The sequence below is a fragment of the Cibotium barometz genome, chromosome 66, assembly GCF_041138505.1.
Source record: "Cibotium barometz isolate CiBa-2024 chromosome 66, ASM4113850v1, whole genome shotgun sequence".
In the NCBI taxonomy this organism is placed as follows: Eukaryota; Viridiplantae; Streptophyta; class Polypodiopsida; order Cyatheales; family Cibotiaceae; genus Cibotium; species Cibotium barometz.
In genome coordinates this window covers 11,335,150-11,353,123 of record NC_141111.1, presented here as the reverse complement: position 1 = coordinate 11,353,123, position 17,974 = coordinate 11,335,150, and the positions used below count along the sequence as shown (strand labels likewise).

At 45.9% G+C, this 17,974-nt stretch overlaps 2 protein-coding genes across 6 annotated transcripts in view; both read left to right on the top strand.

Moving 5' to 3' along the window:
- The window catches only part of LOC147602770 (putative ADP-ribosylation factor GTPase-activating protein AGD13), an 80,401-nt gene that overhangs the window by 31,044 nt on the left and 31,383 nt on the right, over nucleotides 1–17,974 (top strand). The window lies entirely within an intron of this gene.
- Nucleotides 617–1,525, top strand: LOC147602771 (uncharacterized). Its single transcript, XM_086797690.1, has one exon. It carries the CDS (start codon nucleotides 617–619, stop codon nucleotides 1,523–1,525), a length of 909 nt encoding a protein of 302 aa, XP_086653816.1.

Sequence of the window (17,974 nt, the reverse complement as noted above, 5' to 3'; positions counted from 1 at the left end):
TCGGAATCTTTCGGAACTCGCAAATACACTATCGTTCCTTCAGAGAACCTCTAGGTGAACGATGTCTATTAGAATAAAACCTGTCTCGGTCTTGAGCACTTCTAATAGATTCCTTCGCAACTTGTAAAATTTCCTGCATATCTTGCAAAAAATTACGTGCTGCCAGGCTTAGTTCCGTACGTCGTACGGACAGATTCGTACGTACGAATCGTACCGTACGGTACCGTACGTATCCGTACGATTAGGTACGAAAATCGCCTGGATCTGCCCGTTGGAAGTGCCCGTTTCTGTCCGTTGGAAGTAGCCGTTAACTGCCCGTTTTCTGCCCGTTTTTCTAGCCGTTTTCTGCCCGTTTTTTTTGGTTGTTTGCCTTCATCTCTCTTGAGTCCTTCTATAAAAGCCTCAAGGCCCAAGCCTCTCCTCCATCTACTCCAAGCAAGCCTCAAGCACCAAGCCCTACTCCAAGCCTCTCCTCCACCCTCTTCCACCCTCCTCCAAGCTCCTTCCATCCCACTTGAGCCTCTACTCCAAGTTCTCTTCCTCCAAGCTCTTCCCGTACTTCATCTTCTCTACGCTCTCTCCTCTACTCCACGCTTCAGCCCTTCTCTTATCCATCATGCCTCGGGAGAAGCATGAGGCTTTTGATTTGCATTGCCTCAATGTGGAGAAGGACACCAAGAAGTCCAACTCCCATCATTGGACATGCCGATATTGCGGCAAGTCATACACTAGTGGAACAACAAGGCTTCTCCAACACCTTTCGAAGATTGGGGGACAAGTTGCCCCATGCAAGGAGATTCCGCAAAGCATTGCCGATGACATTTCGTGGAAGATGAGCCGCGGCTCAAATTCAAGTAGAGGAGCATCATCAACACACGCACCGGCACCACCACCGGCACCACCATCGGCACATGATGAAGCGGCCACCGGCTCTTTCATTGGTGTATCCTCCACTGCCACTTCCACGGATGCACGGTCCGCCTCCGCACCGGGCAAAAGGCAAAGGGTGGTGGAGCGTGAAGGGGTGCAACCCTCTCTCCACCAAGTCACGGGTAGTGTGAGAGGTTCGGTTGCATTCCTTAAGGAGCGGCAACGCCTTGCGGAGATAGAGATTGCTCGCACCATTATTGAATGCAATCTTGCCTTCAATGTACTCCAAAAGGAGCAATGGAAGAAGATGGTGACGGCGATTGCAAATGTGGGCCCATGTGAGGGGTGGACGGGGGTCTCTTACACGGCTATGCGCACAAGGAAGATTGATGAAGAGAAGGAGAGAATTGATCGAGCCCTTGACCCGATTCGAGCCGCATGGACGAAGTATGGATGTTCTATTCTCACAGATGGATGGAGTGATCAAAGGAAGCGTGGCATTATCAACATCCTTGTGTCTTGCCCGCTTGGCACATACTTCTTGCGTGCGGTTGACACCGGGAGAAGGGGGAGAAAGACAACCGGGAGTTTCATCTACCGCCATATTAGGCAAGCGATCATAGAGGTAATCATTATTTTACTTAAGTGTGGCTGATTTTGTCATTTGTGCAAAGCCCTCAACTCATATGATTTATCTACCATGTAGGTTGGGGCTCAAAACGTGGTGCAAGTCATCACCGACAATGCATCAAATTGTCGACGCATGGGCCGCTTGCTTGAGGAGGAATTCCCCACCATTGTGTGGACTCCATGTGCGAGTCATTGCATTGACTTACTCATGGAGGATGTGGCGAAGCTCGGCTGGGTGAAGAGGATTGTGCAACAAGCTACATCTATTGTCAACTTCTTCATGCTAAAGGTGAAGGTGCTTGCTATGTTTCGTGAGCATAGCAAGCTTGACTTGAAGAAGCCATCAGCCACCCGCTTTGCCTACATGTGGCTGGTTTTGGAGCGTCTATACGATGTGAGGCCCGCCCTTCGCCAGACAGTTGTTTCCACCATGTGGAACGATTGGGATGAGCACGTCACTGAAGAGGCCAAAGCCATGCAACGCTTTTGCCTAGAGGAGAGATTTTGGGCTAGAGTCCGAGCAATTGTCATTGCTATGACTCCATTCTATAGGCTCTTGCGGATGACAGATTGCGAGGGGTCCACCATGGGCCTTCTTGTCCACTTCTTTAGAGCTGCCCTTGTGGAGCTGGAGGCTTGCACAGACATTACATCTGAGGAGCGAGCACAAATCATGGAGATTGCACAGAAGAGATGGAGGTGGATGCACAAACCAATCCACGGGTTTGCAGCATTGGTACATCCAGCCTACAAGTCTCCAGTAGTTTGCACCGATAGGGAGCTTCGACAAGATCGGGATGCATATATGCTTCGAGCTGTGCCAGTTGATGAGCACAATGCCTTTCTAGAGGAGTTGGGTTGCTATGTTGATCAGAGAGGTCAAACCTCCTTTTCGTCTCCCACTTGCTGGAGGAGGGAGTCACTTGTGAAGCCCCTTTTTTGGTGGGACAATTTTGGGTATGGACTAGAGCATCTCCAACCCATAGCCTTAAGGGTCCTAGCCCAGGATTGTTCTTCGGGTGCATGTGAGAGGAACTGGAGTTCCTATTCTCTCATACACACGAGGATACGCAATCGACTGAGCACACGACAGTTGGAGCGGTTGGTCTACTGCCGCACTAACTTGCGCATGATGCAGGGCATTCTTAGTATGGGTAGTCCCAAGCAAGTAAGTGACAAGTCTAGACTCTAACTTGTCATGACTCATAACTTTTAAGTTTTGTGTACACTGTACAGACTCTAACTTTTGTGCCTTAATGTGTAGGTCAATGTTGACACTTTCACCTTGACGAGTGAAAACTTTGCAAGTGTCAATCAACAACCTGATGAGGAGGAGGAGGCAATCTTCATGGAGCTCTATAGTGAGCTTGTGGCAGCAGATAGTCGCAGCACCAGGAGTCAGCATGGACGGGGCCGAGCAGTTGGAGTTCATAGGCCTCCGCCTTCGACATCGGCAAAGGGTGGCCTCCTCACATATGTGAGGCGGGGATCCTCGAGCTCCAATCCCCGCCTTCATGATGATATTCCATTGCCCCCTCATGATGATACCCCACTGCCTAGAGAGCCCTTGTTTGATGATGATGGCAACCTACTTAGCGAGAATGATCCCCAGAGTGTCTCGTCCACCTTCGAAGAGTCCTCTTCAGAGAACTCTCTTGATGGACACTCTAGTAGTGATCATGCAGATGTTGGTGATGATGTAGACTTTTGATATGTTATAGCTCTCTAGGCATTGGGCATCTATCTCCTTCTAGCCCATCGATGATGTATTGTAGTATGTAGTATCATGTATGTACGCATGTTGGCGGTCGCCCATGCCATGAGTTTTTGGCCTATCCTTTTGTAGCAATTTTGTACTCTAATGGCATGATGACATTATGTTCATGGTTCTACTATTTTGTAACTTCTTGTCTACAATTTTTAAGTTTAGGAAGTATTTTTTAAAAAAAACGTACTAATATCGTACCGTACCTCAAAAAATTTTAAGGTACCGATTAGTACCGTATTTTATCGTACCGTACCGTATCGTACCTTTCGTACTAACTAACCATGCGTGCTGCATCATGCTGAAGTCCTGAGAATCCTACTGTTACAGGTGATCTTGGTTGAAAACCATACATAAGCATGAAAGGACTAAACGCTGTACTCGTATGCTTAGTACTGTTATATGCAAATTCTAACATAGGAAGATAATCCTCCCATGAACTCTGTCTTTTGGATACATATGCTCTAAAGCATATCCTCCAAAATCTGATTCACTCTTTCAGTCTGGCCATGAGATTGAGGATGATCAGAGGAACTTAAATTCAAAGTTGTTTCCAACTTCTCAAAAACAAGTTTCCAAAAATCACTCGTAAACTTAGAGTCCCTATCACTGACTATGTCTTGCGGTAACCCGTACAGTCTAAACAATTGCTCGATAAACTGCCGAGCTAATTGCGTAGCTGTAATAGTCTTCCGATTCGGTAAAAATCTAGCCATTTTTGTCAAGCGATCTACCACAACCCAAATAGAATCATGGCCTTGATGTGTTCTTGGCAATCCGGTAATAAAATCCATGGAAATACTTTCCCATTTATTACCTGGGATTTGCAAAGGATGCAACAACCCAGCCTGTCTAAAGCGTTCAGCTTTATTTGCCTGACAAATCTGACACTTGAGAACATAATCTTCTACATACCCTTTCATCTTCGGCCAATAAAAAGTGTGTTTTACTAATGATAGTGTCCTGTGTACCCTAGGGTGTCCAACAGAAGGGGCGTCGTGACACTCCTTAAGAATCTTGGACCTAATGTCCGGGATCTGTGGTACACAAATTTTGTCATTACGGAATAGCAAACCATTCCGAATCATCCACTGGCCTCCTGCAGCCTGAATAGTAGACTGCTCAGTCATCGAGTCTTGGTCAATCAATGAGCTCCCGTCTTGGATCTTCTGCCAAAATGGACCAAAATAACTATCAGTCCTGCAAAGCCCTCTCAATGATTGAAGTAAGTCAGTAGAAATCTCGGTGAACGACAAAGAATTCACCTCTCTAATCCGACTAAGCGCATCTGCAATACTATTCATGGACCCTTTCCGATAACGGATCTCAAAATCAAAATCTTGCATTAACTCTGCCCAACGAGCTTTCCTGCCTCTTAAATCATCCGCATCACACACATACTTGATTGACTGATGATCAGTCAATACCACAAACTTGGAGCCATATAAATAATGTCTCCAAACCTTGAGAGCATGAATCACAGCATAAAGCTCCTTCTCAAGGGTTGGCCAACGAGATTGAGTGTCGTCAAGCTTTTTACTTTCAGAAGCAACCGGTCTATCATCTTGAAATAAAGCAGCCCCGATAGCATAGTCACTGGCATCAGTTTCAAGAACATAAGGCCGACTAGGATCAGGTAATGCTAAGATAGGTGCTTCCTTGACTTTATCTTTCAAAAGTCTGAAGGCCATATCCAAATCGTTATTCCAAGTGATAGGCTGATTGTACTTACGTCCATGACCTTTCAATAAGTCTGTCATCGGTAGTGTGAGCTGAGAGTACTCCCGTATAGATTTCCGAAGAAAAACAACAAAACCGAGAAAAGAACGAAGTTGTTTCACTGTTCGTGGTATAGGCCAGTCCAAAACCTTCTGAACTCGGTCATAGTCAATGCTCAATCCATCTCTAGTGATCTTGTGTCCCAAGTAAATGATGTCGGTCATAAAGAACTTACATTTACTTAACTTAGCATATAGTCGATTCTGTCTTAAAATAGCTAAGACAATCGTGAGGTGTCTGACATGATCCTCAAGAGTACGACTATAAATCAAAATATCATCCAGGAACACCACCACAAATTTTTCCAAATGTTCACGAAAAAGATCGTTCATCATTTGCTGGAAAGTGGCTGGAGCATTGGTTAACCTTAACTGAGTCAATGATTTCAGAAAATGCTTCCGTCGTTTTGTTAGCCTCAAGAGATGGAGACACCATTCTTGTCAAAAGAGAAGAGAAACGGTGACCAAAGATTACCTCATATACGGAGTCCGTCCGACACTGGATGAATGAGCATTGCTCAAGATGGCTTGGACCAATGGAAGATAATGTTCCCATTTGGACTATTGGTCATAACAATATGACTTGAGAACATCAAAGGCCAATTGGTTATAGATTTCTGTCTGGCCATCTGTTTGTGGATAGAATGTACTAGACAACTGTATCTTGGTTCCAAAGTTTTCGAATAATTCCCTTCAAAAATGCGAGGTAAACCTGGAATCCTTGTCTGATATAATGGTGCTAGGCAAACCACAAATTGGGTACCAATGCTTTAGAAAAAGGCGGGCAACGTCCTCAGCTGTTGCCGTATGCTTGCATGGGATGAGCAAGAACTTACTGAAGCGATCCACAATGGTAAAACACTAAGTATTACAGGATTCGGTGGATACTGGTAGAGGCCCTACAAAGTCCATAGAGATGTCGATGAAAGGTCCGTCGGGGATAGGCAAAGGTTGAAGTAACCTAGCCTTTTTTGTATGTGGAGCCTTAATCTTTTGACAAATCTTACAAGCTTGAACATGTGAATAAACATCACGTCTCATTTTTGGCCAATAAAAGGACCGTTCCAATTTCTTGAGGGTATTGTTGATACCTCGATGTCCTCCAGCTAAGGAATCATGGGCATCATGGAGAAGAGTTGCTCGCTTTTTCCGAATGACATAGAGGCGGTTCTTATAGAACAACCAACCATTCTGCACTGAGTAATGGCCAGGCTCAGAGGTGAGGGCCAAATTGTATTGAGTACCAAACTCGGGGGAGTTGACATGCTGGTCTTTCATGCTATCTAAGTCTTTTCCAGTGATTTCGAGAATGGTAGACTCCTGCATTGCCTAGATGTTGGCCTTTCAACTTATAGTGTCTGCGAGAGTGGGTTATGCTTACTAGGGATGTACTCGATCATTGCTCCAAATTGTTGGAAGATCTGACTCCATCTGGCTTGCCGATCACTCCATTGGGCACCTGGGATGATTTGAAGCCACTTAAGTGCTTGGTGGTCTGTTTTGACTATGAACACTTGTCTAAAGGAAAGACTTTCAATGTTTGAGTGTTATGATCACACCCAAAAGCTCTTTGTCATAAACCGAATAATTCTTTTCGGTGACATCTAACTTTCGACTTTAGTAGGCCACGTATCTATTCATAGTTGTCATGGTACGAAAATACGATACCGTACGATACGATACTCCACGGAAATTTTTGGTACGATATGATATTTTGGGATACCGTACGATAAAATACGGTTTTTTTTTAAAAAACAGTTACAAACTATGGACCTTTAAGCTTGAATGTGAGGGAAGGTTGGAGGGGGGAAGGAGTCTACAATGCTTGAGGAACCAGAACATGGAGATGTGTCTCTCCCAGTTGGGTCTCCCAGTCGTCTCCAAAAAAGAGCCTGCATAGGTAATGCGATACCAAAGGTCTAAGGGACCGTCCTTGCACAAATACGAGCAGTACATCTAGGGTGATAGCCTATAGGTTTAGGGCCCTGTCCAAATCTTCTCCCTTGTACATAACTTGAGAATCTGTCTGTCTAGCCTAGGATCTCCAAGTGATGTAGCAAGACTCTCATCCTACCAATCAAGTGTACACTACCAGTCTACCTTGCCAGATGTTTTAGTTCTCTCAGTAATCCCATATGGAATATTGAGAGTCTGAGTGGACACAAAAGTTGTGAAGCATTGTGGACGTTTGGGATCTTCATTGAGCAAGATTTCTTTTTTTATAAAGCATTTGGAATTTTTCTCTCAAGTTTGGGAGGGAGGGGGGAAAATCGTACCCTACGAAACCGTACGGTATGAATAGGTTCATACCGGTACAAGAAACAACCCAGGATTGTATGAACCGTACGGCATGAATAGGTTCGTACCGGTACAAGAAACAAGCCTGGATGGTCTATTGTCCTTCTCAAGAATTGTACCTATGGCTACATTGTTGGCATCAGTAATGACCTCAAAAGGTTCATTCCAAGATGCTAACTTCAAAACAGGTGCTTCTCAGACAGGTTTCTGGAGTGCACGGAATGCATCAAGCGCCTTGTCTGTGACTGACTTTTTGTCTATGAGTTTTCACCTCCTTGAGCAAGTCGGTGAGAGCTGCTGCAAGGTTGGATAACTGGTGAACATGAGTGCTATAGGCTTGGCAAAGACCTACGAAAGACGGATCTCCGGTCTGAAGGATGTCCCAATCCAAGATCTCTTGAACCTTTGAGGGGACCAATCGAATCCTGTCACCAGCCTGGACATTTCCCAGTCTCAAAGGGGTCTGGTGGACTCCAGGATGTTTAAATATTTGGAAAGTACAAGCTTTGGGAATGGGGGATTATCCTAGAATACAAAGGACCACACTCCTAAAATTTAGGAGAGTTGCTATTTTTGGCCCGACTCCGATGGAAATTCTGTTCACGTCATTACATTTGGAATTGAGGAGATACCAACAGTTGGCAAAGTGCCTATGACAGAATGTCTACCAGTTGGGATATTTTTAGAGATAAAGTTTATGGAAGGACCCATCTCTTAGATTGGGACATGTGGCAAGAAAGTGGACCAAAGTGAGACAAGTGGCCTGACACTTGTTAGAAAGTGGATCAAAATGAGACAAGTGGCCTCACACTTGTCACTTCAGCTATTGTGTGGCTCTCCACTTGTCATTGTAGCCTTCTCTTGCCATTTTAGCTCATGGGAGGCCCAAGTCTATAAATTGGAGCCCTCTCTCTTCATTAATAGAGGCTCTCTTGCTGCACACTAGCCTCTACCACCGTTGAAGGCTGCCCTAATGATGGCTACTCTCTTTCTCTCTCTCTTGAAGGCTGCCCATGAAGAATACCGACTGTTGGGGACTGTTTTGGAGGCTTCCATCGTGAAGAAATACTGAAGGCAAGGGTATTTAATCATTTATTATGATTTCTAGCCATTGTACTTGCTGCACCAACATTTGTACTTGCTGTTCTTGCTATACCAGCCATCGTACCGGCTGTACCAGCCATTGCACCTGCTGTACCAGCCACCGTACTTGCTGTACCAGCCACCGTACCGATTGTACCAGCTACTGTACTTGCTGTACCAGCCACCGTACCTACTGTACCAGCATTTGTACTTGCTGTACCTATTGTACCAGCCACCATACCGGCTGTACCAGGCACCGCACCGGCTGTACCAGGCACCGCACCGGCTGTACCAGCCATTGTACCTGCTGTACTGGCTGAATGGAGAGTGGTACTTGCTGTACCAACTCTATTGCATGAAGACCCGTGGTTTTTGGAGAAAAATCAGTACCCACACGGAGGTATATGGATTATGTTGTTGGCTCGGCATTTCTACAGCCTATGTTCCAGCTTGGTAGCCTCATGTTGGGCTGTGTTATGGCATTTGTATATGGATAATCCGGCATCTCCCGTGGGGAGAGTAAGGCCCTCAAAGCTTGTACATGATATTATTCTCCTTGGGTAATAAAATACTCCAAGGGGGGGGTCGGCCCATTCCGGCCTCTATGCGGTGTCACATGTGCAAGCTCCATTTTCAGCATTTGTGGATGTTTTGTCCAGCTTTATGTTTTATGCAAAGTGATGATGGATGTGTGTTAAGGCTGTGGCCATGTTTAAGTGTTTTAACATGCATTGATGGTATCAACAAGTGTGTCAAAGGCCCTAGTCCCCCGGGCACCCGCCTCGAGTTTCAGTGGTATCAGAGCATAGGCTTTCTTGGAAGCAGAGGCTTCCTTCTATCAATAAGGAAGAGAAAAGATCTCAAGTGGGGACCACACTTACCATCATTGTTGTTAAGCATGGCCAGCCGCTTCATAGCTTATGAAGCAAGAGCATGAGGAGTAGACACCTTGTTGATCTAAGGATTTATGAATTCACAGAATTTTATCGTGGAAGTGTGAAGTTGGCTTTATGTGCACACGTTTAGCACTCTTTCCATATGGATATTGTGGATTATATTATCAAGCTTACAGGCAAGCTATATGGAGATATATCTCAGGATATCTTAAGGATATGGTGACGAGATATTTCTTTTGGCTTCATGACCAACCTGGCAAAGAAAAGCTAAGTATACTTTTGAGTTTGCAAAGTTGGTGCTTTGGCTATTTACTATGAAGTGTTTTAACATGCATTGATGGTATCAACAAGTGTGTCAAAGGCCCTAGTCCCCCGAGCACCCGCTGCGAGTTTTTTATGTTCACTAACCCTTGTACAGCTATGCAAGGAGAAAGGTGTTGTTGTTTGCCTTGAGATGGTTTTAGGGAAACATTGTTTATGGCTCCCTTTAATGGGATGAATTCTTTTCATGGCTCCCTTTATTGGGATGGATTATATCCATGGAGATTTCTTTCGTGGACGAGATTTATATAGATATTGGGCTTCACAAGCAATTTCTATGGACGAATCTGTCCGAGTTTATAGAGAAGAAATCTTTGGATATCTCATGGATATGATGCTTTTATGGATAAAGTCTATCTCTACTCCAAGGTGTGTGGTTAGCACAGAGTATGTGGTAAGAGTTATGGTATACAAGGATTATGGTATACAGGTCTATGGATTCTTGGACTTCTTTTCTAGGGATTTGGATCCATCCTCAGGTTTATGGATTATGTTTATGACTCCCTTTTACTGGGATGGATTATTCTTTATGGCTCCCTTTATTTGGGATGCATTGGACTTATAAAACTCATGATTCACATACCCTGTGTAGTGTTCTCTTGTCCTACGTGCTCTCTTGAAGATTGTTTATACCATGTGAGGGTGGAACAATAGAGAGCAGATGGAAGGGAACATGGGCACTTCAAAGGGTAGTGACAAGCACAACATACCCTGTGTAGTGTTCTCTTGTCCTACGTGCTCTCTTGAAGATTGTTTCTACCATGTGAGGGTGGAACAATAGAGAGGAGATGGAAGGAAACATGGGCACTTCAAAGGGTACTGACAAGCACAACATACCCTGTGTAGTGTTCTCTTGTCGTATGTGCTGTCTTGAAGATTGTTTCTACCATGTGTGGGTGGAACAATAGAGAGCAAATGGAAGGGAACATGGGCACTTGAGAGGGTAGTGTGAGTTGGTGGCCGAAATGCCTACAAACTATTGGTGGCCGAAATGCCTATAAACTATGTGTAGCGGAAATGCTTATGGAACACCAGGTTATCTATGCCTGCGAGTGATTGTTTTATCTTGTTACTTGAGCCCACCTCTCATCCAACATGTGTGGTCAGAGTACCAACACGGAGTGCAAGTGGTAAAGTGGACATGACGGGACTTATGTCTATGCCAAGGGTCATGTGGACCAATGTCTTGTTGGCAGGAGACTTATTTTGCCTCGCCCATTTACTTGGGACATGGATTATGATATCTGGACTTATGGGACTGTTTTGTCTCGTCCATTTACTTGGGACATGGATTATGATATCTGGACTTATGGGACTGATTTGTCTCGCCCATTTATCTTGGGACATGATTATGATATCTGGACTTATGGGACTGTTTTTGTCTCGCCCATTTATCTTGGGACATGATTTTGATATTGGTATTATGGAGACTTATTTAATCTCGCCCATTTCTTTGGGACATGGATTCTTCAGTTATATTGGATTTTTGAGACTGTCTCGTCTCGCCCAATCGATGGGACATGATTATATCTTGAATATATGGCTTGAAGCTTAAAGTTGCGGACAACTTTTAAGAAGTTGCGGAGGATGTCACCAGCCTGGACATTTCCCAGTCTCAAAGGGGTCTGGTGGACTCCAGGATGTTTAAATATTTGGAAAGTACAAGCTTTGGGAATGGGAGATTATCCTAGAATACAAATGACCACACTCCTAAAATTTAGGAGAGTTGCTATTTTTGGCCCGACTTCGATGGAAATTCTGTTCGCGTCATTACATCTGGAATTGAGGAGATACCAAGAGTTGGCAAAGTGCCTATGACAGAATGTCTACCAGTTGGGATATTTTTAGAGATAAAGTTTATGGAAGGACCCATCTCTTAGATTGGGCATGTGGCAAGAAAGTGGACCAAAGTGAGACAAGTGGCCTGACACTTGTTAGAAAGTGGATCAAAATGAGACAAGTGGCCTCACACTTGTCACTTCAGCTATTGTGTGGCTCTCCACTTGTCATTGTAGCCTTCTCTTGCCATTTTAGCTCATGGGAGGCCCAAATCTATAAATTGGAGCCCTCTCTCTTCATTAATAGAGGCTCTCTTGCTGCACACTAGCCTCTACCACCATTGAAGGCTGCCCTAATGATGGCTACTCTCTTTCTCTCTCTCTTGAAGGCTGCCCATGAAGAATACCGACTGTTGGGGACTGTTTTGGAGGCTTCCATCGCGAAGAAATACTAAAGGCAAGGGTATTTAATCATTTATTATGATTTCTAGCCATTGTACTTGTTGCACCAACATTTGTACTTGCTGTACCTGCTATAACAGCCATCGTACTGGCTGTGCCAGCCATTGTACCTGCTGTACCAGCCACCGTACTGGCTGTACCAGCCATTGTACTTGTTGTACCAACCACCGTACTTATTGTACCAGCATTTGTACTTGTTGTACTTGTTGCACCAGCCACCGTACCTACTGTACCAGCCACTGTACCTGTTGTACTAGCCACTGTACCTGTTGTACTAGCTGTACCAGCCACTGTACCGGCTATACCAGCCATTGTACCTACTGTACCTGCTGAATGGAGAGTGGTACTTGCTGTACCAACTCTATTGCATGAAGACCCGTGGTTTTTGGGAAAGAATCAGTACCCACACGGAGGTATATGGATTATGATGTTGGCTCGGCATTTCTACAGCCTATGTTCCGACTTGGTAGCCTCGTGTTGGGCTGTGTTATGGCATTTGTATATGGATAATCCTGCATCTCCCGTGGGGAGAGTAAGGCCCTCAAAGCTTGTACATGATATTATTCTCCTTGGGTAATAAAATACTCCAAGGGGGGGGTCGGCCCATTCCGGCCTCTATGCGGTGTCACACATGCAAGCTCCATTTTCAGCATTTGTGGATGTTTTGTCCAGCTTTATGTTTTATGCAAAGTGATGATGGATGTGTGTTAAGGCTGTGGCCATGTTTAAGTGTTTTAACATGCATTGATGGTATCAACAAGTGTGTCAAAGGCCCTAGTCCCCCGGGCACCCGCCGCGAGTTTCAAATCCCATCGGAACTGATGATATTGCCCAAGTATTGAACCTTGATAACACCGAAGATAGACTTTTTGGCGTTTATGTAGAGCCCATTATCTCGCAAAAGTTGCAAGACTTTCTCTACGTCTTTTCCATGCTGCTCCGCAGTGGCTGAGAAGACTATGTCATCAAGAAATATGAAAACACACTTGCCAATGAGGACTGCAAAAATCCTGGACATCATTTTATTGAAGGTTGCGGGTGCATTGGTAAGCCCAAAAGGCATGACTACGAACTCGTAGTGACCACGCTTTGTTCGGAAGCTGTTTTTGGAATGTCAGCTTTGAAAATGTGGACCTGATGGTATTTACTCTTGAGGTCGATGGTCCTCAGGACGGAATGGGGGGAGACTGGGCGGGAGATCGTTTGTACGCATAATGTCATGATGTCAAGACATGAGGTTTGCTAACTGTGGTACTAGGGATGAAGATGAGAGAGCTGCAACCAATGAGGTAGACTTGTCCTTCTTTTGGACAAATAGGAGGGGTGCAGCAAATGGTAGGAAGATGACTGAACAGCGTGTAGACTTGTCCTTCTTTTTGACAAATAGGAGGGGTGCAGCAAATGGTGAGGAAGACTTGTCGAGACAAGGGCGTGTAGACTTGTCCTTCTTTTGGACAAATAGGAGGGGTGCAACAAATGGTGAGGAAGATGACCGAACGAATGTGGCTCGGAGGAGCTCAGATAATTGCTTTTCTAGCTCGTCCTCTAAAGTCTTGGAAAGATGATAGGGGAACTTGCTAGGAGGTTTTGATCCAGGCACCAAATTGATATGATGGTCCTCAGGACGGAAGGGGGGGAGATTGGGTGGGATATCGTTTGTAAGCATAATGTCATGATGTCGAGACATGAGGTTTGCTAACTATGGGATTGGGGATGAAGATGAGTGAGCTGCTACCAATGAGGTAATGGCTGTTTGAGCACGAACATAAACAATGCTCCTTTCGCTCCCTTGCGAATAGCTCGTCGGGCCTGGAGATGAGAAATCAATGGGATGCCAAGAATGCTTCTGTCCCCACGAATCATGACGGGCTCAGGAAAACCTTTACAAATAGTAAAAGTGTCTTGTCCCCAACCGGGAATAGGCTCATACTGATGAAACCACTAGTCGCATCCCAAAAGAGGCGAGACGATGAAATCTCGTTGGAATGAGGCCTTTTAGGAAAACTGTTGTGCCTTTTGAGATATGTGGGTGCGGAGACCAAGTGTGAACCCGTCGACATCCAAATGATATGGCACTAATGTACAACTCATTTTGTTAGCCAACTAGGGAGAGATGGCATCCTCAGAACTGCCCATGTCAAATAGGACTACAAACTATTTGCCCTTGGTAGAGCCATAACCTCAGATGAGGCTTTTCTATGCAACATCGCTCTCACCCTCCTGCTTAGCATCAAATACCATGGATGGCATAGAATGCATAGAAGGCAAAAGTTGAACTGCTGCGTTTGTGGTAGTAGGCGGGGCTGGAGGAGCAGGAGATGTGGTGGTAACTATGGAAGAAGGGGTTTTGGAGGCTTGCTCCGCTTGCCATTTCTAGCAATCCTTCTCACTATGCCCAATGGTATGATAGAAAAAACATATGTTTTCGGACTGATATTTTCTTTGCTCCTCTGGAGGAAGATAGCCTCCGATGATGCTTGCTTTAGCCTTTTCCTTCGGGGTTTTCTTAGGCTTGGATTCCTTATCTTTCTTATCCCCTAAACTAGAGGTATTATTGCCGTCCTTCTTAGCATCTTTAGAAGATGCATTACCTTTCCCTGGTTGCGGAGCAAATTGCTGTTGCTGGGATTTGGTACTAGACTGTGACGACTGCTTAGTCTTGCCTCCGTTCATCGTCATTTTCTCATTTTGAGCCAGAGTCAAAGCTCGATCATATGTATTGGGTTCAAAGTTACGAACTGTAAACCGGATGTTAGGATCTAATGTATGAATGAATTGATCCATCTTGGCCTACTCAGATAACCCTAATTGTTGTGCTAATGCTATAACCTTTTCGGAAAACTGAAGCAAGTGTGACAGAACAAGACTGTTTGAGTCTATAGAACTCATCTGCTAGGTTGGTCAAATACTGGGGAGAGAGAAATCTGGTCTTTAGGTCATGGACAAATGTATTCCAGTTAAAAGCTGTGACACTTGTGGTCTAGTCTGTATGAAGACTAGACTAATGCTGCCACCAAGTGATTACCTCACCCGTAAGGTGGAGAGCCACTACGTGTACTCTATCCTGAGGGTCTATGATCCTTGCTAAAGGAAAATGAGCATTAAATTGATGAATAAATTGATTAACTGCTAAATGATCACACTTACCATCATACTTACTAAAGTTTGGTTGAGTTCGGATGATGGTGGTCAATGTTGCAAGATTCTGGCTGGTGGCACCTATGGCTGGGGAAACTGAAGAGGTGTGCTAGTACCTCAGATGTATGGCCTCCTTTTCCCTTTGGTGTTCGAGTAACATGCGCTCTCGATTGAGCTCTTGTTGGTGCTCCCGAGCAGCGAGTTCAGCCTGACACCAGTCTTCATCGATCCTGCGTTGGGCTTCCTCATAGTCTCCTCTATTTGCCTTTTCTTCCCGCCGACTGGCCTCATTGTCTCGTCTTTGCTGTTCCATCTGAAAGAAGAGAGTGACAAAGTCGGGGGTAACTGGAGGTGTGGGTTTTGCTGCTACTGCCTCCAAAAGTTGGAGACGCTCCATAAGAATTTGGTTCTGAGCTCAGAGTAGAGCTATGGTATCTATAGTAGGCGGAAGAGCAAGGTCTCCTTCAGGGGAGGCGTCTTCTTGCTAATGTGTACTCTCCTCTGTCAGAATATGCAGCGGAAATGACAACCAAACTTGGGTAGACAAGAGCAAGTAGACTGCAGAAAATAATCAGCACAAGAAACACAGAGAGATAGGTGTGTAAACTCTTCTCTATACACAAGATCCCGAAAAACTGAATGAGAAAGTGGTGGGGGCTGAGGGGCAATATATACATCTCCATGTGAGCAGTCGGCCAGCTCCAGAAGGTGCCCACGACTGAGAAAAATAACCCATGACTGAGAAAATACCAGTCGGCCAGCAGCCTGATGCCCACGACTGGTCAGAACAAGTCGGCCAGCAGCCCAGATGCACACGACTGAGGAAAGTCCAGTCGGCCAGCATTGGGATGCTCCTGGCATCACCTGGCAGCCCTCCTGCCACTAGGAAAAAATGGAAAAAATAGGAAAAAAAATACGGGGAGTGTGGAAAAATGATATACGGGCGGGCACACCCACAACAGAGGACCTGGTGTATACAAATAGACAGGAGATGACTTCTAACACCCCCTCTCAGCTCCTGGCTGTGTAACCAACCCCAGGGAGCTGGAGTGCCGCCTGAGCGTAGCCTGAGGTAGAGACTTCGTGAAGAGGTCCGCCGCATTGTCCTCCGTCGAACAATAAAGTAGCAAGATGTCACCCGCCAAGATCTTCTCACGTACAAAGTGATACTGTATCTCTATATGCTTGGTCCGGGCATGGAAAACCGGGTTCCGAGCAATAGCTATACAACTCTGGTTATCACACTGGATGACTGTGGGCTCCCTCTGTGGAAACCCCATCTCGCCTAGCAGCCTCCGCAGCCATACAACCTCACAAGCAGCACCACAAGCAGCCCGATACTCTGCCTCTGTCGAAGAAAGGGGAATAGTTGGCTGCTTCGTGCTGCTCCAAGAAACTGCTCCTGAGCCGAGGGTAAAAGTGTATCCTGAAGTAGATCTCCTCGTGTCTGGATCTCCTCCCCAATCTGAGTCACTCCAACCTTGGAGATTGACTCCATTCCCTCCTGTGTAAAAGAGTCCCAGATCCTTCGTACTCTGCAGATACCGCAAGATCCGCAATCCTGCGTCCCAATGAGTCTTCAATGGCGTCTGCATAAAAGAGCTCAACAGCCCCACGGAGAAGCTCAAGTCCAATCTGGTGTTCAGCAACCAGATCAATGAACCAACCAACTTCCGGTACTGCGAGGCATCAACTGGCTCACAAGGATCTGTAACGGTTAACTTTGTGTTCGGGTCCATCGGCGAAGTAATAGGCTTGCAGTTCTCCATCCCAAAGGCCTCAAGCAACTCATGAACATACCGCTGCTGAGAGACGAAAAACCCCCTCTGGGTCTGCCAGATCTCCAATCCCAAGAAGAAGTGGAGTAAGCCTAAGTCGGTCATCTCAAACTCCTTTGACAAGGCAGCCTTCGTCACTCCAATGTGCTCCACATGACCGCCGGTGAGAATGAGATCATCCACATAAAGGATGATAAGTGACCATGCCGCGTTCCCGAAAGAGATACAGGTTCGGATCTGCAACCGATCTCTGAAATCCAGTCCGAATAAAGAAGGAATCAATCTTCTGATTCCAAGCCCTGGGAGCATGCTTAAGACCATACAAGGCCTTACGTAACCTGTAAACCATCCCTTCCGATCCTGGAACAATAAAGCCTGGAGGCTGCTCAACGTACACCTCCTCCTGCAGGTCACCATTAAGGAACGCCGATTTTACATCCATCTGATATACGGGCCACCTCTGAGAAGAAGCAAGGGCAAGAACGGTCCGAATCGTGGTCATCCGTGCTGTCGGTGCAAAGGTATCCTCGTAGTCGATGCCTGGCCGCTGAGCATAACCCTTAGCCACGAGCCTGGCTTTGTGTTTGTCCACCGACCCATCAGCCGCATACTTGGTCTTAAAGACCCATTTGACACCAATGACCGACCGCTTCGACGGCCTCGGTACCAACTCCCAAGTGTTGTTCTTCTCGATGGCATCAAGTTCCACCTGCATGGCTTCCCTCCAAGTATCCTGTGAAAGGGCTTCCTTTACGGAAGTGGGCTCTTTATCCCGCATGATACGAGACATCAGAGCATAGTTCACCTGAAGAAGCTCCGCCGTGTTGCTTTATCTCGGACTTAATGTGATCTTCGAGGGCCGTCCTATGTGGTCCACTCGGAGGGTAGCTCCGTGACACCTGACTCCCGAAGAGTGTCTAACAACCACCTAGGTACTCGAACAGACCGTGGAGCCTCCTGTGGTCGCGGGGGCTCAACTCCAGCTGCGGGCTCAACCTCCTGTGATGACTAAGGTGGATCAACTGGAATGGTAGACTGGGAATCATCATCAGACTCCTCTGGATCTCCAAGAAGTGGCGGCTCATCGACAGTGGATGCTGGAACATGCTCGTCAAAGACCACATCCCGGCTGACAACAATCTCGTTCCTCTCTGGATCATACAACCTGTATCCCTTG